General features: G+C 39.4%; 1 protein-coding gene across 4 annotated transcripts in view; it reads right to left on the bottom strand.

Annotated features, from left to right (window-relative positions):
* Positions 1 to 27,839, bottom strand: part of ANKRD17 (ankyrin repeat domain 17) — a 584,488-nt gene that overhangs the window by 237,318 nt on the left and 319,331 nt on the right. For all 4 annotated transcript variants that reach the window (XM_053703322.1, XM_053703325.1, XM_053703327.1 and 1 more), the window contains 2 exons: positions 25,597 to 25,810; positions 4,747 to 4,922 (listed from right to left, as the gene is read on the bottom strand). In XM_053703322.1, the coding sequence (XP_053559297.1) occupies positions 4,747 to 4,922; positions 25,597 to 25,810 (390 nt within the window). The remainder of the gene's footprint in view (positions 1 to 4,746; positions 4,923 to 25,596; positions 25,811 to 27,839) is intronic.

Raw genomic sequence — 27,839 nt, 5'->3', positions numbered from 1 at the left:
CAACTTCATTCTCACCAAAAATTATTTCACATTTGAAAATAAAATCTTCCTCCAGAAATTTGGCACAGCAATGGGCACCAAATTTGCGCCTAGCTTTGCCAACATGTACATGGGAGCTTTTGAGAACCAACACGTATGGAAAAACAATACATTTTTGGAAAATATAATCACATGGAAAAGGTTCATTGATGACATTATAATCATCTGGAACGGAGATGAAAAGCATTTTGAGGAATTTGTCAAATACATCAATAATAATAATTGGAATCTGAAATTCACTAATACATGGAGTAAGAAGGAAATAAACTTTCTGGACATCACTATATTCATCGAAAATGAACAGATTGAAACAAAAATCTATACAAAAGAAACTGACACAAATGGCTACCTGCACGCCACAAGCAACCATCATAATAAATGGATCAGTAATATTCCATTCGGCCAGTTCCAACGAATAAAAAGAAACTGCTCTAGAAATCAGGATTTTGAAGAAACAGCAGGTGTTCTTAAACAAAAATTCTACAACAAGAAATACAATAGAAAAACAGTAGATCAAGCATATGAGAGAGTAAGTAAAATAGATAGAGATAATCTACTCAATCCGAAAAAAACGGAAAAAACAGAAAATAAAAATAATACAGATATGGATTATACAACATGTCCCAGATTTATTACCACCTACAACAGTGGAGCCAAAAACATTGAAAAAATATTGAATAAACACTGGCACTTACTTATGAAGGACCCCCTCCTAAAGGAATCATTACCGGAGAAACCGAAAATTACATATAAGAAAAACACGAACCTTAAAAACATACTAGCTCCCACTAAACTAAAGTCCAAAAAAGCATCAACTAAGGGAAATTGGTTAGAAACTAAAACTAGTGGTTTTTATAAATGCAATCGGAAGAATTGTGTGTGTTGTAAACACATTAGTAAAAACAAGGAAGAAAACAAATGGATCACGGATATTGATGAAATAAACAAATTTGAAATAAGGAGTTTGATGAACTGCAAATCCACATTTGTTGTCTACCAATTAACCTGCAGCTGTAATAAAATATATATAGGTAGAACGAAAAGAACACTGAAGACTAGATTCTTAGAACACACGAAGAACATCACCAGTGAGAAACCAGAATATGGCATTGGTACTCACTTCGAGGAATTCCACAAAAAAAGTGTGGATGGGCTAAAGGTTAAAGCCATTGAACATATCCCATATAGAGTAGGAGAAAATAGGACACTCCAGTTAAGAAAGAGAGAAACATACTGGATTCACAAATTAAAAACCAGGAAACCATATGGCCTAAATACTGATATAGATCTGGCAGCCTTCCTTTAAAACAACAATTAATGAATATAAAATCTATTAAGGATTTTAACACTATTTTTACCACTATTTTTATTAAAAATGTATAAACATATATATACATATCCCTACATATTTTTTAAGCTAATAATATTTTAGCTTACCTATATATATATTTTTATATATATATTTTTTATATTTTATATATTTTTTATATCTATATTTCACACCACACAGTTTTAATATGTATATTTAATATGCATATATAACTAAATATTTTAACCAATATATTTTAACCAATATTTTAACCAAATTTTTCCAAACATCCTCATTTTCAAAACCACTGATTGTCCACCGTTTGCATTATAAACCCTTTTTAATCTATATATTATATTGTATATTTTTTATTCCCTTCTCGTTTTTATGCCTTCGTTTTTTTGACATCCGATTACAGCGTATATACTCAAAATATACATCGGATCTATTAGACCAATTTACACACACCCCTTTCTTGCTCTTAATAGCTTAAGGCTATATAATAGTACCCAGGATGTGACTAGATTCACTAGCCTCTGATGAAGTGAGCTGATACGCTCACGAAACGCGTAAGGCACGTGACGCACGTTCGTGACGTCACTTCCGGAATTCCGAATTACCAACAGAGACCGAGCTGCACCGGGCAGCGTTGGTGGTCTCTATTTCTCTCCTAAACGATCGTTTTTCAGATACTTTTGGAACCCCACATAGGGCTTACTCCAGCAGCAGCAGCATTTTTGTTATTTTCATAGTAAGTTATTTCTGCCATTTGTCGGCACCTTACTCGCACCGTGGCTATTTTATCACATTGTTTCCTTTTAACGGTTTATGTATTTAACCCCTTTTTTTATCCTGTTTTCATACTCTTCCCCATTTTTTAAACCTGTCACATATATATATATATATTTTCTAAAAAGTATTTCGTTTTTAATAGTCTATTAATAAATTACCATTGTTTTTAATATTCACGCATATATATTAATATTTTTCAAAATGTTATGTTTTTTGTGTATCAGCTTATAATAAATAGGAACTTCTTTCCTCTTTACCCTCTGTCCACAAATACAGTGTGGTAAGAACTAGAGGTTCCCACAAGCAGTCTCCGGTTCATTATTAGGAGATATCAATATACATATTGATATCCCTTTGGGGCACATATTTATTTGTTTTTGTGTCCTATCCTTGAATTTTGGTGTTTATACACACCATCCATTTCCATTCGTCGTTGATTGCTGGTCCCTGTGATCTAACAGGTGAGCATTTATTATTGTCTTTAATTACCTTTCATTACCCATATTCATCTGGGAAAAATTTCCCATTTTTGTTTTCCTCTCTCCAATTTCTTACCTATGAGGAACATCTTCTGCAAGCGCTATTAGAAAAAATACTCTCTATCACAAATCTCACAATTCTAGTCTGACTCAGGAGGAATCAGACAACACTAATAGCAGCAGGCACTGGACATCCTCTAAGGGTATTTAACTACTACACTCTTGTTGTGGCGCAACTACCAAAAACCCTCACCCTACTGATATATATATATATATATATATATATATATACACACACACACATATATACATGTGTATATATGTGTATATATATGTATATATATATATATATATATATATATATATATATATATATATATATATATATATATATATATACAAATACATATATACATATATACACACACACATACACACACCGATTCAATTTACACCGTTTCAGAACAACAATCTTTTTTTCCAGTCATGTGACTGCTATTGAAAAGCATTGAGAAGCAGTGCATTTATTAAAATAGCCAGTAGGTGGAGCTGTCCGCTTGTGTTGCAGCAAAGCCAAGCAAGCTGAAATTAATCAGTTTAACCAGACCTGAGCTATCGAGCAGATTTCAAAGGAACAAGATCTTCCTGTCTATAAATAAGTCCAGATTGGAATGCATAGAAAGAACTGTTTGCCTAAAAATGCAAGTGAAGTTTGTGTTGTGTGATTATTTTATTAGGTTTATAATGCTGTTTAGCAAATGTTTTTGTTAATTTATCTTAGTTTAATTATATATTCTGTGTTGTGTGATTATTTTATTAGGTTTATAATGCTGTTTAGCATTTAAAGTCTTAATTTCAAAGCTTTAAAAATAATGCATTAGGTGTTACTTATGACCATTTTGAGAGGGGCCTGGAACCTGCCTCACTTCCCATTGACTTACATTATAAACTTGGTTTCAATTTACAACCATTCCTTCTGGAACCTAACCCTGGCATAAACTGAGGGCTACATACATGTATGTATGTATGTATGTATGTATGTATGTATATATATATATATATATATATATATATATATATATATATATATATATATATATATATATATATATATGTATATATATGTATATATGTATATATATATATATATATATATATATATATATATATATATATATATATATATATATATATATATATATATATATATATATATATATATACATATACATACACACACATATATACATACACACATATCTGTTGCAACGCTATGTACATATATAAAACAATATGTATATATTTGATAACCTAAACGGCTTATGAAGTGCAAAGTAAATAAAAATATAGTACTTGCCCAAAGGCACTCTGTTACCAGAGTAAACCAATAGTAAGTCAAGACCAGTGCTGAAACATTACAGCAGAGGAACTGGAATAGTTGTATATTGACAAATTAACAGGCAGAGGCAAAGGACAAGTCCCTGCGACCCCCATGGCAAGGCTTGTGACTAAATCCCCACTGATGAAATATATGTCACTTCCAATACATTCATCTGACAAACACTGTACTCTGAGGGAAAAAAGGCCTCAACGATCTTATTAGAATCCACTAACGTGAACACATACACCAGTTGGGTATCAATGCATTAACACTAGATGGCCCTATCTTCTATAATTGTGGGGGGTAAAAAGATGATATAACACATTAATCTGTAAATGAATAAGGATAAATTAAGTCTACTTGAAAATCTCATTTCTTATTGGAGCTTTGGAGATTAAGAGTAAAATTACATACATACAACCTGCCTAGAAATCAAGCAAGGGAGAAATATTTTTTTTTACATGGTGGTGCTGTTAAAAATGGACAGTGTGCAGAGGAAAAATACCCCACTCCCCATTTGTTTGAAAGATTTGTCATCTGCAGTTTTTCTATTTTGCAGGGTTACTGGAATTAGGAGTATGATAGGAGCATAGCTGTGTACAGGGAGGAGCAAAAAGTGTGGTTAAACTTCAACCAATAGATATTAAAGCACTATTTGTTGCAAGGACTGAATTTTTTTTTCTTATTTACATTTATATCAGAGCTAACACAGGTAAGGTCAAATAAATGATTACTTCTTTCAATACCTGCTGATAAGCAGCTCACAGAACTTGTAGTGACCTTTGTCTGCTGCAATGGTCAAAGCTGTATCTCTGGAGGAAGGCACTGGAGGAGCATTGACATCTGCACCTTTATCAAGCAGAACTCTTCCTACTTCTGCATACCCACCAGAAGCAGCTTCCATTAATGGAGTTAGCCCAGTCTGTATGAGGAGAGAGGGGGAAAACATTGAATATCAAAGTTTCTTTGTTCTAACATTAGCACTGAAATTGCATACAAATGAAGATCACTTGCACATGCATTTACTATTTTTATTTAGATACCGGTTTAATTAAAATTATAAACCGAGTACAACATTCCAACCTAATACCTAAACATATTGCTAAAGTTTATCTAATCCTTTTTTTTCCACAAACTGGGTTTCTGACTGAAATTATTTACACAAAACTATTGCATAATAAGACAAAAGCTTGTAAAAGCGTCTCTAGGATCCCCTTTGTTCAGAAATGGCAGACATGTATGGCTTTACCATAGATTTTTGGTAATTAGGCAGCTATTTTCAGCTGTACACCACACTAATGAAATTCCTGACATTAAAGGGGTTAAATCACCTGGCACCTCCCACCTCATTCCCAAACAGCTCTCCTCCCTCCCCCCATACCACTGGTCACCATCATCTTCCATCGTCTTAGATACTGGCCGCCAGTCTGAAGTTTAGGGCTTGCTTTTCTTTCTCCCTACCTCCAAGTGATCAAGCCTTTTTATTATTTTTCTGTAGTGTTGGGACCAATCCTTCTCTCCCCAATCAAAATAATTTCTGTAACGTAGGAACCCATCTCTCCCTCCCGCTGCCCACTCGCCTCCTTCTGTCCCTCCCACCGGCATCACTGTAATGATAGTCTTTTTGTCTATATTGGATCTGGCATCACATGGTAACGGAGCATTGTTAGCGCTCCCTTATATGAAGGCAGATCCCTTATACCCTTAGCTGTAGTCCCGACTGCAATACGTGCCAGTGTTGAATGCAGGTACTACGTCAACACAGTATGCTGGGCAAAGTACTTGTGACATAGTATCTATATGTTAATTTGGCTCAATGGGTTAAAATCTTTTTTTTTATTACAAAGTGTTACAGTGCTTGCTGGTGGTTCTTTTTTACTTCAGATATCATGCACTAATACAAAGCATTCAATAATGCTAATTTGGTTTGATAATACCTTAGCAATTTAACATTTTTTAAAATGTGTGTGGCTACTAAAAACTACCTTTTTACTGCAGAGCCATTTTCATAAACTTGTGAAAAGAAGAGACCAAAAGTGTTTGGTCTATTACATTTACACATAAATTTGAACTTTTTTTCCTGTGAGGTACCCACAATAAGTTATGTCATTTTTTTCAGCAGACCACACATTGCTATAAAATAACTTTAGATTGCAGAAATACAATAATATGATACACAACTCCACATACATAAAAGAAAATTTATGCTTACCTGATAAATGTATTTCTTTTTTGACACGATGAGTCCACGGATCATCTTAATTACTAATGGGATATTCACCTCCTAGTCAGCAGGAGGTGGCAAAGAGTACCACAGCAAAGCTGTTAAATAGCTCCTCCCTTCCCTCCCACTCCAGTCATTCCACTGAAGTTAAGGACAGAAAGGAAAAACCAAGGTGCAGAGGTGTCTGCCTGTCTTACAAGAACAGGGTGGGCCGTGGACTCATTGTGTCAAAAAATAAATTTATCAGGTAAGCATAAATTCTTATTTTTTTATGACACGATGAGTCCACAGATCATCTAAATTACTAATGGGATTCAATACCCAAGCTAGAGTACACAGATGATACGGGAGGGACAAGACAGGGAACCTAAACAGAAGGCACCACTGCTTGAAGAACCTTTCTCCCAAAGCAGCCTCAGCTGAGGCAAAAGTGTCAAATTTGTAGAGCTTTGAAAAAGTGTGGACCACCAAGTTGCAGCCTTGCAAATCTGTTCCACAGAAGCTTCATTTTTGAATGCCCATGAGGAAGCAACAGCCCTGGAAAAATGAGCCGTAACTCTCTCAGGAGGCTGCTGTCCAGCAGTCTCATATGCAAAACGTATGATACTCTACAGCCAAAAAGAAAGAAGTAGCCGTAGCTTCTGTACCTTACGTTTTCCTGAGAAAATCACAAACAAAGAAGAAGACTGACGAAAGTCCTTAGTCGCCCGCAGGTAAAACTTTAAAGCACGGACCACATCCAAATTGTGCAGAAGTCGTTCTTTCTGAGAAGGATTAGGACACAAAGAATGAACAACAATCTCCTGATTAATGTTTCGATCAGAAACAACCTTAGGAAGAAATCCTATTTTAATACGTAAAACTACCTTATCTGAATGGAAAAAAAGGTAAGGAGACTCATACTGCAATGCCGAGAGCTCTGACACTCTACGAGCTGAAGAAATAGCAACAAGAAATAAAACTTTCCAAGATAACTTAAGATCTAAGGAATGCATAGGCTCAAACGGAGCCCCTAGAAGAACTTTGAGAACTAAATTAAGACTCCATGGAGGAGTAACTGGTTTGAACACAGGCCTGATCCTGACCAAGGCCTGACAAAATGATTGTACATCTGGGACATCCGCCAGACGTTTGTGTAACAATATAGATTAGGCCGAGATTTGACCCTTTAGGGAACTTGTCGATAATCCTTTCTCCAAACCCTCTTGGAGAAAAGACAAAGTTTTAGGAATCCTAACTCTACTCCATGAGTAGCCCTTGGATTCACACCAATAGATATATTTACGCCAAATCTTATGGTAAATCTTTCTAGTTACAGGCTTACGAGCCTGAATCATGGTCTCTATGACCGTGTCAGAAAAACCCAGCATGGATAAAATTAAGCGTTCAATCTCCAAGCAGTCAGCTTCAGAGAAACTAGATTTGAGTGAATGAAGGGCCCCTGAATTAGAAGGTCCTTCCTCAACGGAAGTCTCCAAGGTGGCAGAGATGCCATGTCCACCAGAACTGCATACTAAATCCTGCGAGGCCAAGCCGGTGCTATGAGGATCACCGATGCCCTCTCCTGCTTGATCCAAAAAATGACCCGAGGAAGAAGAGCAAACAGAGGAAATAGGTATGCTAGACTGAAGGTCCAAGGGACCGCCAGAGCATCTATCAGCTCCGCCTGGGGGTCCCTGGACCTCGACCCGTATCTCGGGAGCTTGGCATTCTGTCGGGATCCTTACCTCTGTCAGTTCCTTACCTCTGTCATCGCTAAGGAACTGCTCGTTCCTCCCTGATGATTGATGTAAGCCACTGAAGTTATGTTGTCCGACTGGAACCTGATAAACCGGACCAAGGCTAACTGGGGCCAGGCCAGAAGAGCATTGAAGATCGCTCTCAGTTCCAGAATGTTTATAGGAAGAACAGACTGACTTTTAGGGAGCCCCAGACTACTTCCTACCCTAGAAGGCTGGCGTCTGTTATCACAATCACCCAAGATGGTCTGCTAAAGCAGGTTCCCTGGGAGAGATGATCCAGACACAACCACCATTGAAGAGAATAAAGAGAAGGGGTGTGTTAGGAGCGCCTACTGAAAGGCTAGGTCTAAATATAGGGTATATACTAATAGTGTCAGTTTGTACACTATAGGTTATAGACTAAAAGTGTCAGTATGTACACTATAAGAATCCTACCATGGTATAATAATGGGATCTTTAAATAATACAGTTTAACAGGTTTAATATCACATATAATAACAGCAGAAAATCACAGGTTAAAAAAGCATAAAAGTATATGGATCCATGATACTTAATAAAAACAATAACAATAAAAATGATCTAACAATGGCATTAATATTGATGCAAGGACAATGATACTTAATAAAAACGATTGCAATAAAACCAATTGCAATAGAAATGATCCAAAAATGCCATTAATGTTGATGCAAAGACAAATAGAAAAGTAAAAACAGTAAAGTAATATAAATGAAATACAATAAATACAATAAGTGACTATGTGCGATGTCTAGTAAAAATCAATGCGATATACAGTGGAAATTATGTATCAAACATGTATAAAAACATATAGAAAAAATAGAAAAAATACAATAGATTGGAAGTCCAGTGAGAAGGGAATCCGGTGAAAAAAGTATATGGAAATGTCAATAAAAAATAAGAAATGAAAAATATATGTGTCAAAAATCCAATGAAAAACAATCTATATAAATAAATTAAAATGTCCTCGTGATCCAAATGTCAATCCAAAAGTACGTATGTAGATCAAATATTGTGATAATAATAAAAAGTGTTCCAACAGTAAAAGATCCAATAAAAACAAAGCAAAAATGTCATATATCAGAAAGAGTGATCAAAAAATATGTAAACAAACTTCATAGAAAATAAGCTTCATAAAAATATGAGAAACTAAAAAACCAAAAAACAATCCTGTGAAAAAATAGAAAATCCAATAAACAATCCTGTGAAAAAATAGAAAATCCAATACCTGTGAAAAAAGAAAAAATACAACATAGAGTAGTAGTGCTTAAAATATGCTTGCAATTATAGGATTAAAACTCACCATATATGCCAACGCGTTTCGGCCCACCAATAGGGCCTTTTTCAAGACTGATATATGGTTGGTGAGAAAGCTTGTTATATACCTGTTTGGATTGAAAAATTGCGCCAAAAATTGCCCCAATTGCGCCAAAAAATGACCTTATGAACCGGAAGTAGAATTCAACCGGAAGTGGGGAATGATAGTTGTTAATGAGATTGGGTATATCCCTTTCTGATATTAAAATAATTAATTTGGCCCATCCTGTCATATTATAGTGGTCAACTTGTAGTGCCATCATATATAGGTGTTTCTGTAAGGCTGAGTGTATATCTTAATACCTATAACATTGCTAGTTGCCCCTCATAGGTTTGTTCCGGTTTTGACGAATTATACCAACTTCCGGTTTTTCGTCAACTTCCGGTTTCGTCAACATCCGGTTTCTATCAACTTCCGGTTTAGCGGCGGAACCGGATATCCGGTTTTTTAGCGCAATAAGGCAACTAGCAATGTTATAGGTATTAAGATATACACTCAGCCTTACAGAAACACCTATATATGATGGGACTACAAGTTGACCACTATAATATGACAGGATGGGCCAAATTAATTATTTTAATATCAGAAAGGGATATACCCAATCTCATTAACAACTATCATTCCCCACTTCCGGTTGAATTCTACTTCCGGTTCATAAGGTCATTTTTTGGCGCAATTGGGGCAATTTTTGGCGCAATTTTTCAATCCAAACAGGTATATAACAAGCTTTCTCACCAACCATATATCAGTCTTGAAAAAGGCCCTATTGGTGGGCCGAAACGCGTTGGCATATATGGTGAGTTTTAATCCTATAATTGCAAGCATATTTTAAGCACTACTACTCTATGTTGTATTTTTTCTTTTTTCACAGGTATTGGATTTTCTATTTTTTCACAGGATTGTTTATTGGATTTTCTATTTTTTCACAGGATTGTTTTTTGGTTTTTTAGTTTCTCATTTTTATGAAGCTTATTTTCTATGAAGTTTGTTTACATATTTTTTGATCACTCTTTCTGATATATGACATTTTTGCTTTGTTTTTATTGGATCTTTTACTGTTGGAACACTTTTTATTATTATCACAATATTTGATCTACATACGTACTTTTGGATTGACATTTGGATCACGAGGACATTTTAATTTATTTATATAGATTGTTTTTCATTGGATTTTTGACACATATATTTTTCATTTCTTATTTTTTATTGACATTTCCATATACTTTTTTCACCGGATTCCCTTCTCACTGGACTTCCAATCTATTGTATTTTTTCTATTTTTTCTATATGTTTTTATACATGTTTGATACATAATTTCCACTGTATATCGCATTGATTTTTACTAGACATCGCACATAGTCACTTATTGTATTTATTGTATTTCATTTATATTACTTTACTGTTTTTACTTTTCTATTTGTCTTTGCATCAACATTAATGGCATTTTTGGATCATTTCTATTGCAATTGGTTTTATTGCAATCGTTTTTATTAAGTATCATTGTCCTTGCATCAATATTAATGCCATTGTTAGATCATTTTTATTGTTATTGTTTTTATTAAGTATCATGGATCCATATACTTTTATGCTTTTTTAACCTGTGATTTTCTGCTGTTATTATATGTGATATTAAACCTGTTAAACTGTATTATTTAAAGATCCCATTATTATACCATGGTAGGATTCTTATAGTGTACATACTGACACTTTTAGTCTATAACCTATAGTGTACAAACTGACACTATTAGTATATACCCTATATTTAGACCTAGCCTTTCAGTAGGCGCTCCTAACACACCCCTTCTCTTTGTTCCTTTTTTTTGGGTATCTAGAGACCCAATTGTTATAGGAGCCTTGGTCTTGATAGTTAGCGCCGTCGGACAGATTACACTTTTGCACCATTGAAGAGAATCCCTTGTCTCCCGCTCCAGTAGTATTCGAGGAGACAAGTCCACATAATCTCCGTTCCATTGCCTGAGCATGCTTAACTGCAGAGGTCTGAGGTGGAACCAAGCAAACAGGATCATATCCATTGCCGCCACCATCAGCCCAATTACCTCCATGCACTGAGCCACTGACGGCGAGGAGTGGACTGAAGGACTAGACAAGTATCGATAATCTTTGGTTTCCTGACTTCTGTCAGAAAAATCATCATAGACAGGGACTGAATTATGGTTCCTAAGAAAGTTACCCTTGTTTTTGGGACTAAGGAACTCTTTCCCAAATTTACCTTCCACCCATGAAATTGCAGGAAGGATAACACCATGTCAGTGTGGGATCTTGCTTGTTGAAAGGATGGCGCCTGGACTAGGATGTCTTCCAGATAGGGCGCTGCTGCAATGCCCCCAGACCGAAGCACCGCCAACAGCGATCCCAGAACCTTTGTGAAAATTCTGGGAGCTGTGGCAAGACCGAAAGGAAGAGCCACAAACTCAAAGTAAGTGTGTGTCCAGAAAGGCAAACCTTAGGAACTTGTGATGATCCCTGTGAAAAGGAACATATAGGTAAGCGTCCTTTAAATCCACTGTTGTCATAAATTGACATCTTGAAGGACGGTACCCTGAGAAATTTGTTTACACTCTTGAGGTCTAAAATTCGTCTGAAGGTTCCCTCCTTTTGTGAACCACAAACAGATTGGAATAAAAACCCTGACCCTGTACTGGAACGGGAACAATCACTCCCAGGGCGGAGGTCTCCTACGCAGTGTAAGAACGCCTCTCTCTTTGTCTGGTCTGCAGATAATCTTGAAAGTAGAAACCTGCCTCTGGGAGGAAAACTTTTGAACTCTAGTTTGTATCCCTGGGACACTATTTCTATTGCCCAGGGATCCTGAACATCCCGAACCCAAGCCTGAGCGAAGAAGGAAAGTCTGCCCCCTACCAGATCCGGTCCTGGATCGGGGGCATGCCCTTCATGCTGTCTTGGATTCAATAGCAGGCTTCTTGGATTGTTTTCTCTTATTCCAAGACTGGTTGGGTCTCCATGCAGGTTTAGATTGTTCTTGCTTAGAGGAGGAAGAGGAAGAATTTCCCTTGAAATTTCGAAAGGAACGAAAATTACTATGTCATCCTTTTTGTTTGTTTCTCTTATCCTGAGGGAGAAGATGACCCTTACCTCCCGTGATGTCAGGCCAGGTCCAATCAAGGTCTTCCCCTTATAAGTAATAGCCAGAAGCTTAGAGAAAACATCCGCAGACCAAGGTTTTAACAATAAGATTCTGCGAGCTAGAATTGAGAAACCCGAAATCTTAGCTCCCAGCTTGATAACTTCAAGGGAAGATTCTGTAAAGGCATCCTATCTTGGATCTCATCTTAAGGAGTTTCTGTCCTGAGGGCCTCAGACAGTGCATCAAACCAATACGCCGCCACACTAGTGACGGTAGCAATGCACACAGTTGGTTGCCATTGCAGGTCCTGGTGTACATATATCTTTTTGAGTAAACCCTCTAACTTTCTGTCCATAGGATCTTTGAAGGCACAACTATCCTCTATGGGAATAGTAGTTCTCTTAGCTAAGGTGGAAACGGCCCCTTCCACCCTAGGCACTGTTTGCCAAGCCTCCTTGATACAGTCGGCTACAGGAAACATCTTCTTAAAAATAGGAGAGGGAGAAAAAGGTATGCCCGGTCTCTCCCATTCCTTAGCAATTATCTCAGAAGCTCGGTTAGGGACCGGAAACACGTCTGTCGAGGAAGGAACCTCGAAATATTTGTTCAGCTTACTAGACTTCTTAGGAACAACCACTACCGTGGAGTCACTGTAGTCCAAAGTAGCTAAAACTTCCCTAAGTAACAGACGGAGGTGTTCTAGCTTAAAACTAAAAAAGATACAACCTCAGTATCAGCAAGAGGAATTACACTTTCTGAATCTGAAATTTCACCTTCAGATGCTACAGCAGTATCCTCCTCTTCGGGCTTCTGGGAGGGAACCTCCAAAATTGCAACAATTGCGTCAGAAACCTTGCTTACTGAATGTCTGATTTTCCTCTTACGCTTTCCCTGCAACATTGGAAAAGCAGACAACGCATCAGAAATTGTAGAAGACATGAGAGAAGCTATGTCTTTTAAGGTAACTCCAGCGGGAGCTAGAGCGGAAGCGCAGGGCACTGCTTGTAAGGGCGGTATAATTTGGCACGCTTGGGGAGAAAGCTGCAGCATATATTGAACCTCGTCATTAGACTCTTGGACAACATCCGATTTAGAAAAATTTTGCTCAGAAAAAATCTTTTCCCTATAATTCAAAGTCCTCAATACATGAGGGACAGAAAGGGATAGGTAGTTCCACATTTGCATCAAAACACAAGGAGCAAGTGACCTCTTGCAAGGCTCCTTGGTCCATACTGTTCACAACGAGTAAATTAATTAATAAAAAAACCTCAAAAATGAATTGAAATTTTTGTAATGAAAAAAGGTTACTGTGTCTTTAAATTTAAACAGGTAAATTGTTTACCAAATGTAGTAAATTATGAAAATAACACAATTTGAACACTACAGACACCTTTACACCTCAGAAACCCTGCTGAGGTGCCTACCTGACTGCTAAACAGGAGTGAATTGTCCCTTTGCTTATGGTGCAGGAAACGATCCGGACCTCAGCAAGAAGAATAGCGCCAACGATTAATGCTAGAAACGCCTGCTTTATTGGAAACCATGCATTTCTAGTGTCACCCTGCTGAACTCAAGCTCTGTCGTCTCTGAATACGGAAAAAATGACCTGGACTAAGGCGCAATAAAAGTGGCATGCAAACCAGTAAGGACCGCCCATCGTGGGCGTTACTATATGAACCACATCTCCCGATCGGCATGTTTGTTAAGTAAAGCCGTCGGGAGACTCAAACCACCAGAGCAAGTGAAAAATGCTTTACTACCAGCCCCAGTGCCTGTAGATATGGATGTCAAAAGTCCCCTCCAGCCTATGAGTCTATAGTCCCCAAACATAAAGTGCCCCTTCCTTTATGAGACTTATATGTTCCAATAAATGTGCACACTTATCTCTGAGAATGCTTTATTTTCTTGGCCCCAGGATAAAAAAGCAGCACTTACCTTATATCTGCCTGACAGCAAGGCAGCTCACAGGCTTGAGGTGTCCTATCCCTCACATCGACCTGTAGCGAAATAAAAGTCTGAGTAAATTTACCTCAGGCTATAGGAGATAAGGCAGCATGAATACATGGGAGGCGCAGTGAGAATTATGTCCCACAAGTTCCCATTGCTCTAAAGCCACAACTGCTCTACTGAAGAGACTGATATGGACTACGGCTACACCCTAGGACAAAGCAGCACAATCTTGCACTACTTTAAAAATAATAAACTCTTGATTGGAGAATCTTAACACCTCACTTTACCAGTTCCTAGCACTAACGTAGGCAAAGAGAATGACTGGAGTGGGAGGGAAGGGAGGAGCTATTTAACAGCTTTTCTGTGGTGTTCTTTGCCGCCTCTTACTGACCAGGAGGTGAATATCCCATTAGTAATTAAGATGATCCGTGGACTCATTGTGTCATAAAAAAGAAAATCACATTTGAAATCAGTTCCCCTTCACAAAAAAGCAAACATTTTATTTTATACGGGTTCAATTAAAAAATTACAAAAGAGAACAATTTAGAATTATACAAAATTCTGATTTCGCAGAGGGGTGGCTTAACCCATTCTGAAAATGTATGCATGGTCAGACCCCTGTCCAAAATCACTCAGCATAGCATATTAAAAAAATATATAATTTATGCTTACCAGATAAATTATTTTCCTTCCTGGCAGGAAGGTCCACGCCTTCATTCCTTACTGTTGGGAAATGCAACACCTGGCCACCAGGAGGAGGCAAAGACACCCAAGCCAAAGGCTTAAATATCGCTCCCACTTCCCTCATACTCCAGTCATTCTGCCGGAACAAGGAAAAGTAGGAGAAACATCAGGGTATAAAAGGTGACAGAAGAACATAAAAAAGTGAGCCGCCCATCAAAAAATAAATTATGAGCGGCGTTGTGGACTCTCCCGGACAGGAAGGAAAATTGATCTGGTAAGCATAAATGTTTTCTTTTCATAAGGCAGGGAGAGTCCATGACTTCATTCCTTACTGTTGAGAAAACTATACCCAAGCTCCAGAGAACACTGAATGAATAACGGTAGGGAACAAAAAAAAAAAACGGCAGAGCCTATTCTGAGAGCACCAGAGTCTGCAAAACTTTTCTCTCAAAAGCTGTTTAAGCCGAAGGAAACACATCAAACTGGTAAAATTTAGAAAAAGTGTGTAAGGAGGAACAGGTAGTTGCCTTACAAATATGATCCATTGAGGCTTTGTTCTTAAAAGCCCAGGAGGAAGCCATTGCTCTAGTAGAATGAGCCGTTATCCTCTCAGGAAGCTGCTCTGAAGCAAGCGTTCCTTCGCTGAAGAAGGATTAGGACACAAGGAAGGAACAACAATTTCTTGAATAATGTTACCGTCCAACACCACCTTAGGAAGGAACCCTAATTTAGTACGTAAAACCGCCTTATCAGCATGGAAAACAAGATAAGGGGAGTCACATTGTAAAGCAGAAATCTCAGAAACTCGTGCACAGGCAATAGCTAGCAAAAAAAAAAAAATAATTTAATGTCAACAGTATGTATTAGCTCAAACTGAGTCTGCTGCAAAACACTAAGAACAAGATTTAGGCTCCAAGGCGGAGCCCCAGATCTAAACACAGGTCTGATCCTAGTCAAAACCTTAACAAAGGACTGCATATCCGGACGCTCAGCCAATCTTTTGTGAAACAACACCGACAGGGCTGATATCTGTCCCTTCAGGGAACTAGCAGACAGATCCTTCTCCAGTCCATTCTGGAGAAAAGATATAATTCTGGCAAACCTAAACCCTATGCCAAGAAAACCCACGCTCTTCACACCAGTACAAATAAGTCCTCCACACCTTATGGTAGATATGACGAGTAACTGGCTTATGAGCTCGAACCAGAGTGTCGATGACACTCTCAGAAAACCCTCTCTTGGCCAAGACTTCAATCTCCACGCAGTCAGCCTCAGAGAATCTAGATATTGATGAACGAAAGGACCCTGTATCAGCAGATCTCTGCGACAAGGTAACCTCCACTGAGGAGATGAGGACATCTCCACCAGATCTGCAAACCACATCCTTTGCGGCCACAATGGAGCAATCAGAATCACTGATGCTCGCTCTTGCTTGATGTGAGTCACCACACGAGGGAGAAGCGGTAATGGAGGAAAAGATATAAGAGTCTGAACCTCCATGGTACTGATAGGGCATCTATCAATTCCGCCTGAGGATCCCTCGACCTGTACCTGGGTAGCTTGGTATTGAGGTGGGGTGCCATGAGAACCATCTCCGGCGTTCCCCACTCGTTGCATATGTCGGCAAACACCTCGGGTGGAGAGACCATTCCCCTAGGTCAGGGGTCAGCAACCTTCGGCTCCCAGGTGTTTTGGAACTACATTTCCCACGATGCTGAGACACTCTTTAGGCTATCTGAGCATCATGGGAAATGTAGTTACAAAACATCTGGGAGCCGAAGGATGCTGACCCCTGCCCTAGGTGAACGGATAAGCTGCTGAGGAAGTCCGCTTCCCAGTTGTCCACACCCGGAATGTGAATCGCTGACAGCGTACATTTGTGAGTCTCTGCCCACATGGTTGAGATACTTCTCTCATCGCCAAGGAACTTCACATTCCCCCTGATGGTTGATGTAGGCAACCAAGGTTATATTGCCTGATTGGAATATGATAGACTGGGACAAACCCAGAAGGGGCCAACCCCGTCAAGGCATTGAAGATTGCCCGGAGTTCCAAAATATTGATCGGAAGGGAAGACTCCTCCTGAGTCCACAGATCTTGTGCCTTCTTGGCACCCCAAACGGCTCCCCAGTCAGAAAGGCTTGCGCCCGTAGTTACAATCTCCCAGGACGGTCTCAAAAAGCATGTGCCTTGGGACAGATGATCTGGACAGAGCCACCAGGAGAGTGAGTCTCTCGACAGGCTGTCCAGCACGATCTGTCGAGACAAATCTGAATGGTCGCCATTCCAATGTCTCAGCCTCCATAGGATCTTAGATGGAATCTCGCAAAAGCAATGATGTCCATGCTACCATGAGTCCGATTACCTACATTCACTGAGCCACTGAGGGTCTCTAGGAGGCCTGGAGGGCAAGACATGCAGAAGTTAGCTTAAAACGTCTCTGATCTGTGAGCAATATTCTCATGGATATGTAGTCTATTATAGTTCCCAGGAAATTCACCCTTGTACTTGGAGTAAGAGAACAAGAAGATTGAGAAGGGACTCCGAATGTTCTTCTGCTAAACGAAAAGATGGTGCCTGTAACAAGATATAGTCCAGGTAAGGCGCTAATGCAATACTTTGTGTTCTGGCAACTTCTAGAAGAGCCCCCAGAACCTTTGTAAATATCCTATGTGATGCGTAAGACAGGACTTCCCCTGCTATGAAAGAGGCCGCAAAGCTATTATTAGCTGTGCAACACTTCAAAAACAAAAGGGAACCCCGTTTGTTCCAAGCCAAAAAAAAGAAAAAAACAGTCTATGAGCCTAAAAAAGCTCTCAAATAAAGAAGATATAAATCCCCAAGCTGTTCAAATAATCTCCCAGAAGGAGATATTAACCCTTGAACCTATTGAGGTATAAAGGAGCCACACTGTGACCCTGTATAGTGTTTTAAATTGTATATCTAAAAATGGTCTTAACCTCCAGGATCCATGCTGTGGAACAGGCACAGCCTCTCAAGTGTGACAGTCCTCTAGCAACGCTTCTGACATGGACTTGAGTGTGTAGCAGCAAGCAGTGAAACTAGTCAACACTGATTGCTCAAGAGCTGTTAGCGACAGTCTGGATGGGTTCACAGAAAAACTTTCCCTGCATCTCCAGACTAACTTTCATCAATACTCTCACTGAGAGATTGACATGATTACTTAAAACTCACGATTACTTAAAACCCATTACAGGACTATCCAAATCTTCTGCCACCTCCTATAGTGACGAAATGCAAAGAATGACTGGGGGATAGGGGAAGTGGAAGAGATATTTAAGCCTTTGGCTGGGGCGACTTTGCCTCCTCCTGGTGGCCAGGTGTTGTATTTCCCAACAGTAAGGAATGAAGTCGTGGACTCTCCCTGCCTTATGGAAGGAAAACAAAGAAAGCTGTATCAAAATTCATTCTTTATAGAATTTTACAAACACTCATTTTTATATTCTCCCATTTATTTTTTATTCGTATTTTAATTCTATTAGTTTAGACAAAAAGGAAATTTATGCTTACCTGATAAATGTATTTCTTTTACGATATGACGAGTCCACGGATTTCATATTTACTTATGGGATATCGCCTCCTGGTCAGCAGGAGGAGGCAAACCGCTCCACAGCAGAGCTGTATAAATAGCTCCTCCCTTCCCCCCCCCCCCAACCCAGTCATTCGAAGTTAGGAAAAGAAAGGAAAAGTAAAGGAGCAGAGGTGACTGAAGTTTAACAAAAATAAAAACCTGTCTTAAGAAAATGACAGGGTGGGCCGTGGACTCGTCATATCGTAAAAGAAATACATTTATCAGGTAAGCATAAATTTCCTTTTCTTTCACAAGATATGACGAGTCCACGGATTTCATCCTTACTTATGGGATACAATAACAAAGCTATAGGACACGAATGAAAGGGAGGGACAAGACAGGAACCTAAACAGAAGGCACCACTGCTTGAAGAACCTTTCTCCAAAAAACAGCCTCAGACGAGGCAAAAGTATCAAATTTGGAAAATTTGGAAAAAGTGTGAAGAGACGACCAAGTTGCAGCCTTGCAAATCTGTTCAACAGAAGCATCATTTTTAAATGCCCATGAGGAAGCCACAGCTCTAGTAGAATGAGCCACAATTCGTTCTGCAGGCTGCTGTCCAGCAATCTCATATGCAACACGGATGATACTCCTCAGCCAAAAAGAAAGAGGTAGCCGTAGCTTTCTGACCTGATTATGTAACCGACGCTCCTTCTTAGAAGAAGGGTTAGGACACAAGGAAGGAACAACAATTTCCTGATTAATTTTTTTATTACAAACAACCTTAGGAAGAAAACCAGGTTTGGTAAGTAACACCACCTTATCCGAATGGAAAATAAGATGAGGAGAATTACATTGTAATGCTGAAAGCTAAGAAACTCTGCGAGCAGAAGAAATAGCAACCAAAAATAAAACTTTCCAAGATAATAACTTAATATCTATGGAATGCATAGGTTCAAGTGGAACCCCTTGAAGAACATTAAGAACTAAATACAAAGTCCAAGGAGGAGCAATTGGTCTAAATACAGGCCGGATTCTAGTCAGGGCCTGACAAAAAGATTGAACATCTGGAACATCTGTCAGACGCTTGTGTAGCAAAATAAAGAAAGCAGAAATCTGTCCCTTTAAGGAACTTGCTGACAACCCTTTCTCCAATCCTTCTTGGAGAAAAGATAAAATCCTGGGAATCCTAACCCTACTCCATGAGTAGCCCTTGGACTCGCACCAATAAAGATATTTACGCCATATCTTATGGTAAATTCTTCGAGTAACAGGCTTGCGTGACTGAATCAAGGTATCAATGACCGCATCAGAGAACCCCCGCTTAGATAAAATCAAGCGTTCAATCTCCAAGCAGTCAGCTGCAGAGAAATTAGATTCGGATGATGGAAGGGTCCCTGAATGAGAAGGTCCTGCCTCAATGGAAGCTTTCACGGTGGCAGAGATTACATGTCCATCAAATTGACATACCAAGTCCTGCGAGGCCACGCAGGGGCGATGAGAATCACCGAAGCCCTCTCCTGTTTGACTCGAGCAATCACCCAGGGAAGGAAAGCAAATGGAGGGAACATATAAGCTAGGTTGAACAACCAAGGCATCTATCAGTTCGGCATGAGGATCCCTGGACCTGGATCCGTATCTCGGGAGTTTGGCATTCTGACGAGATGCCATGAGATCCAGCTCCGGCCTGCCGCCTCTGAGAATCAGGGTAATAAAGACCTCCGGGTGGAGTTCCCACTCCCCCAGATAAAACGTCTGTCTGCTCAAAAAATCCGCTTCCCAGTTGTCTACTCTTGGGATGTAGATTGCCGACTGATAACAAGAGTGAGCCTCCGCCCACCGAATTATCTTGGATACTTCTGTCATCGCCAAGGAACTCCTTGTTCCTCCCTGATGATTGATGTAAGCCACAGACGTGATGTTGTCCGAATGAAATCAGATGAACTTTGCCGAAGCCAACTGAGGCCAAGTCTTAAGAGCATTGAATATTGCCCTCAACTCCAGAATATTGATTGGAAGTAGAGACTCCAACCGAGTCCACACACCCTGAGCCTTCAGGGAATTCCAGACTGCACCCCATCCTAGTAGACTGGCGTCCGTGGTCACTATCACCCATGAGGGTCTGTGGACAGATGATCCTGCGACAACCACCAAAGAAGAGAGTCTCTTGTCTCCTGATCTAGATCTATCTGAGGAGACAAATTTGCATAATCTCCATTCCACTGTCTGAGCATGCTCAGTTGTAGAGGTCTGAGATGAAAACGAGCAAACGGAATGATGTCCATTGCCGCCACCATCAATCCAATTACCTCCATGCACTGAGCCACTAATGGCTGAGGATTGGACTGAAGGGATCAGCATGTATTCAGAATCTTTAACTTTCAGACCTCCGTCAAGAAGATTTTCATGGATATAGAATCTATTAGAGTTCCTAGGAAAGGAACCCTTGTCTGTGGAATTAGTGAACTCTTTTCTAGATTCACCTTCAACCCGTGAGTCCTTAGAAAGGATAGAACAATGTCGGTATGAGACTTTGTCAGCTGATAAGACGCCTGGATCAGAATATCGTCCAGATGGGGATATTGGACTAGCGCCTACTCTAAACCCTTGGCTCGGGGGGGATGTAACCTAGTAACCACGAAAAGAAATCGAGTAAAGGAAGGGGATCCCCCAAGCGCCTACCAGGCCGGAGGCAGAAGGGAATATTAGCAATACGAGTTAAGTATACTAAAAATATTTAATAACAATGTCTAAAAACATACAGTGCAAATCATGGATCCATGAAAAACATTAAAAATAGTAATAAAACAGGGTATAAAAACAATATACAAAATAAATGATCACTAGTTGATGGCTTGTCTGAGAATAAACAGGACTGGGTAATAGGATACCAAAGTGTAAAGATTATAAAATATAAAAAAATGTCAAAAAATATATATCAAACAATATAAAAAATATCAAAAATTATCAAGTGTCCAGAAATGTTCAAGAGTGTAAAAAGTCACAAAATCAAAAATTAAAATCACAAAAAAGTCACAGAATGTTGCTATACTTTACGTAGGCATATAGTTGTACCGGAAGTGACATTATTGTCAATAATAACCGGAAGTTAGAATCCGACACTAATTTTAATTCTAATTAACTACACATATGAGACAGACACTAAGTCTAGTACCTTTTGACCTAAGTACATATAGATTATCTGGCTAGAATCGAATAAAGGATTATTATTTGAAAATAATACCCATACCCATGAATATAATGCCCATACCCACAATGCAATTAACAGGAAGTGGGCGGAGCTTAAACTTTTGACGCAAAAATTCAACACAACTATTTGCTACAATACCCTTTATAAGGATACAATTTCCTAAACAAACCTCAGTCTTGATAAAGGCCTATACTGGGGCCGAAACGCGTAGACTGAGTATTGGTAAGCCTATTCCCATTTATGTAACATTGTGTGAAGTTATCTGCACCATATTTTTCTTTTTATATATTTCTAGGTGGACATCGTTTTTTTGGGCCAATCTGGTTCAGACACTGATTTCTGACTCCTTGTTCCACACTCCTGTGGGCATAGCCCCTCTTCTCCTCACACCCTCAAGGATATATCTAGACTGTGGAACCACTACAAGGAATATCCATATAGGTTTGGGTGACTATTTTTGATTTTGTTTTTACACAAGATTTTTTCTTTTTTTCATCACTGAATTGCAATTCACATTATCTATTATACCAGAGTTTTATTTTTTATATTGTTTGATATATATTTTTTGACATTTTTTATATTTTCAAATCTTTACACTTTGGTATCCTATTACCCAGTCCTGTTTATTCTCAGACAAGCCATCAACTAGTGATCATTTATTTTGTTTTTATACCCTGTTTTAATACTATTTTTAATGTTTTTCATGGATCCATGATTTGCACTGTATGTTTTTAGACATTGTTATTAAATATTTTTAGTATACTTAACTTGTATTGCTAATATTCCCTTCTGCCTCCGGCCTGGTAGGCGCTTGTGGGATCCCCTTCCTTTACTCAGAATATTGTCCAGATAAGGCGCCACAGCAATGCCCCGTGGCCTGAGAACTGCCAGCAGAGACCCTAGAACCTTCGTGAAGATCCTGGGTGCCGTGGCAAGCCCGAAAGGAAGGGCCACGAACTGAAAATGTTTGTCTAGAAATCTCTCTAATCTCTGTGGATAGGGACATGAAGATATGCATCCTTTAAGTCCACGGTAGTCATATATTGACCCTCCTGGATCAATGGAAGAATTGTCTGAATAGTCTCCATCTTGAAGGATGGATGAGAAACTTGTTTAGACTCTTGAGATCTAAAATAGGTTGGAACGTTCCCTCTTTTTTGGGAACCACAAAAAGGTTTGATTAAAACCCCTGCCCCTGTTTTGGAACGGGACAAATTACTCCCATAGTGGAGAGGTCTTTTACAAAACGTAAGAACGCCTCTCTTTTTATCTGGTCTACAGACAATCGTGAAAGAAGAAACCTTCCCCTTGGGAAGGAATTTTTGAACTCCAACTGATACCCTTGAGACACGATTTCTAGTGTCCAGGGATCCTGAACATCTTTCATCCAAGCTTGGACAAAGAGAGAAAGCCTGCCCCCTACTAGATCCGGTCCCGGATCGGGGGCCGCCCCTTCATACTGTCTTGGTAGCAGAGGCAGGCTTCTTGGGTTGTTTACCCTTATTCCAACCCTGGTTAGGTTTCCAGGTGGCTTTGGCTTAATTTCCGAAATTATCTTAGGAACCGGAAACACATCAGAATAAGAAGGGACCTCTAGGTATTTGTCCATCTTACTCAATTTCTCTGGCGGGACCACAATAGAGTCAGTGTTGTCCAGAGTCACCAAAACCTCTCGTAGCAAAAGGCGGAGGTGTTCAAGTTTAAATCTGAAGGACATGACGTCCGAATCTGTCTGGGGTAATGCATTACCCGAGTCAGACAGTTGCCCCTCAGACAGGGCCTCCCTACCCCCCAATTCAGAGCCCTGGGAAGGTATATTGGAGATAGCTATTAAAGCATCAGAAGTTGCAGGGACCACGTGGGCCTCTGTCCTGCTGCGTTTGCCTTGTAACACTGGCAACTTAGATAAAACTTCTTTAAGAGTGGATGACATAACTGCAGCCATATCCTGCAGAGTAAATGAAGCAGACGCTGTTGAAGAACATGGTGTCACCTGAGCGGGCATTAAAGGCTGCGACGCTTGGGGAAAAAGATGCGGCATACCCTGAATTTCATCATCAATAGCAAACACTGCACAATGCAGATGGCAAGGTATGGTTCTCTTGTTAACTGTTTCACTGCTGGGCTGCACACAAAACTGTCCTTAGAGGGAACACTGGACCACACCCAAGGGACAAGAATGTAAAGCATCCCGAACCCAGGCAGAAAAACATAGTTTAAGCAAAAAGCTTGGAAAAAGATACAAACACCTCCTATCGCTCCTGATACGGAGACGAATAACTCGCGAAGGAAGACAGAGCCTCAAAGCCTTCACTTCCTAAATAAGCAGCCAAAACCGCCAGAAAAACCGGACGAAGTCCAGAAAGTCTCGACCCAAAGGAAGAGAACCTCTAAAAGGAACAAGTCCTAAAAGGACACTGCCAAAGAGACCATGAAAGGCAAAACCGTAAGAACGGCAGTATGAAGGACCTAAATCCTCCAAGTCTCCAACCCACAACGGGAAGGAACACTCTAGTTCCCAGGAAAAATCTGAAACGACTGAGCATGTCGTCGCAGATCTTAACACTAGCTTGAAAGGCGAATGAGGACTGAACCAATCCCCCATGCCCCTAAGCAACCACAGACCCTCAAGTCCTCTAAGGATGCTAGTTAAAGCTTGTAAAAAAAAATAAAAAAAATAATACAAATCACTAAGCGCCCTCACCGGACCAACCGGACATAAAAAGGCCCACATGTGTCTGAACTAGGTCTCAAAGACAGAAGGATTCACCCAAGATGGAGGCATAAGAACAGTCAAACTTTTGTAAACAGATACCAGCGGACCAGGATTTCTCCGTCGCCACACGGTCAGAAATGCGGAAATGGAGAGCCAAAATGTGGCCACGCCCGGTCACAAGGTAAACCGTGCAGTCCATGCAAAAGCGCGCCCAACAAAAGGCGGCGTCACTAGACATAGACCATCATTTTTCAAAATAGCCATGAGCCGAAGCAATACTACACGGTAGCAGACAGAATCACATAAACATGATTATAAACCCCCTGTTCAATAACCCCCCTCAGGAGATATTAACCCTTGATTCCTAGATACAAAAAGGAGCCTCACTGAGACCCTATTTTAAAGTTATCCCCGAAAGGTTGTAGCCCCTCTCGGATAAACAGTTGTAATTACAATACATCCATTATAAAAATTAAATGAAATGATCTTCCCGGAATCTACGCCATGGAAGAGGAACACGGCCCTTCAAGTGCGACAGATGATAGCGTCGCTTCTGCCATGGACTTAAGAGAAAAAAGCAGGCAGCGAAACTCGTCAACGCTGATTGCTTGTGGAGCTGTTAATATAAGTCGGGATGGTTTTGCAGAAAGACTCTCCCTGCATCTCCAGACTCTAACTTTCACCCATGCTCTCACTGAGAGGCTGACAGGGCTACTTAAAACTCCAGTCCCATGCCGAAGAGTACTACCCTCCATAAGAGACTATCCAAAACTTCTGACACTTCACTGCCAACCTCCTGGGACGAAAGGCAAAGAATGACTGGGGGATGAATAAAGTGGGGGAGGTATTTAAGCCTTTGGCTGGGGTGTCTTTGCCTCCTCCTGGTGGCCAGGTTCTGAATTCCCAAAAGTAATGAATGCAGCTTTGGACTCTTTCGATTTATGAAGAAAAAAATTGATTTTAAGTAGTATGTTTATCTTCTAAACTGTATTAGTCTTTCTCTGTACAAAAAAAACTACCAAAGTGAGCAAGGCTAAAAACAGGAGTTGTGAGTTCAGCAAATAAGATATTTGGTCAAATCAATAATTGTATGCTTACCTTAGCTCGGTGTTCCACATTAGCTTTCCTATCAAGAAGCAGACTAACTACTTCGGTTCTTCCCTGGAAACAAGCTAGCGTAAGTGCAGTATTTCGGTTGGTCTCTATCTGAGCATTTATATCTGAGCCCATATCAAGAAGCAGCTTAACAGCAGCTGTATGACCATTCATCGCTGCCAACATCAATGGTGAGATTCCCAACTTGCTACCAGTTCTGGAAAGAAAATATAAATTTGTTGACATTTGGCAAGTAAATCTTTACTACATATCAATGTACTCAAATAGAGCTGCAACAACTAATCGATAATAATCGATTATGAAAATAGTTGTCAACAAATCACATAATCTATTAGTTGGTCTACAATTAGTTTGTTTGCACACAGCACCAGATGCTTTACTCCGATGATGAACTCCTGCACATGAAATTGTGTGTTATGGTTATTTCCGTAGCCTAAAGGACTTTTACTTTTCACTTTTTCAGGACAGTATAAGTTTATTTTTAAGTTTACAACTACTCCTGGTTTATGTGCAATACAGAAATAAAATAGGAGTCATTTGAATCATTTGGATTGTTTATGTTAAATCAGGTATTTTTTGCGACTATGCTTTGCATGATATAGTGCTGAGCTTGTTATTTACACCTAGCCCTAGATTGATGGGAGTTATTTGAATTGATGTGCTCTATTATCTGTTTGCACAATTATTAGCTGACTAGATATTTTTTCCCTAACCATATAGCTTGTTATTTACCATTGCATATAGAATTTTATGATGATATGTTAGAATGGAGTCCAGGCTTACTTTAATGAGAGGCCCCTTACCAAGGAGGAAAACACTTTGCATTGGTGGAGCTAAATATCCCACCTTGGCAAAACCCTACTTATGCATCTCAAGCACCTCAACACCATCCGAGTGCCTCTTCTCTGATGCAGGCAAAATAGCAACATTTCCTCTCTCATCTCCAAATATTTACCATCCTGTCCTCTTCAATCAACCTCTGACCTACATCTCTCCACTCCATTTATCTCTACGTCCCACTCCCGTCTCCAAGACTTTGCACGTGCTGCTCCTGTCCTCTGGAAATCTCTACCCCGCTCTATAAGACTGTCTCCAACCTTGTATAGTTTTAGACGGTCCTTGAAAACCCACCTATTCAGATAGGCTTACCATCTCTCCTCCATCTCTCATCCAAACCAAACTAATACATGAACTGCCTAACACACTTCTGCAACTACAACTGATGTGACAAGCTACCACAACCTTATGTCTCTGCACCCTAAACCTGTAGACTGTGAGCTCTCCGGAGCAGGGCCCTCTTCCTCCTGTACTAGATTTATTAATTTTTATATTTTATCACAAATCCTTGTCATTGTATACCTCTATCTTTGTACCCAGCGCTACGAAAATTTGGCGGCGCTATACAAATAAATGATAATAAATAAAAGCAAAGCCAGCCTCAGCCAAGAGCATGTGGACATTTTTGCATTTCAATGCAAAGTTCCTGAAAGAATGAACAACAGAATGTTATAAACAGTGATAGTCTACCTCTTTCTACTTCTACCTCTATTCAAACAGTTTGTGGTTTCGTTTTGCTTAATTATAAAAATGTGCTCTGCTGCTTAAAAATTGGACAAACAGTTGTGTTAATGTAAAGTTTTAGCCTGATGTTTTATATTGGTAACACCCAGTATGTGGATTTTATTTTAAATACAGGAAAAAGAGATTTTTTTTTATCTGATCTAGTCTATTAATCGAAAAAATTATCGGCAGATTAATAGATTATGAAAATAATTGTTAGTTACAACCCTATACACAAACATTAAAAGATACAACAGACGCATAAATAGGGTATTTAAATTTTTGTCAAGTTCTGTTAAAATTATTAAAAGTGATGGTAAATTCACCTAAGTAACTTAATATTTTGAAAACTTATATAATTTTAAGCATATCAATGTGCTTATTTTTGTTCAAAACAAAATTAATCTTTTATAAACAAAACTTTTTGTGAGGCTCCGTTACCTTCTTAAATTCAGCCTCTTTCACACAATTTCTTATTCTTCAATCTGACAGGCAGCTCTTCCAGCCAATAGTAACTGCACCATACTCCATATGTAAGTTACTGACAGCACACTCCCGTGCTGGTAAGTTAACTTGAAGCAGACTCAGCCCTGCTGTTTTAGACAGCGAATCGCTACGGAAAAAGACGATTCACTGTTTTGGCTGCGCAAATAGCATAGCGAACT

The sequence above is a fragment of the Bombina bombina genome, chromosome 2 (genome assembly GCF_027579735.1).
Source record: "Bombina bombina isolate aBomBom1 chromosome 2, aBomBom1.pri, whole genome shotgun sequence".
NCBI lineage: Eukaryota > Metazoa > Chordata > Amphibia > Anura > Bombinatoridae > Bombina > Bombina bombina.
Note: the sequence above shows the minus strand (reverse complement) of the source record. Positions and strands in the feature narration are given on the sequence as shown.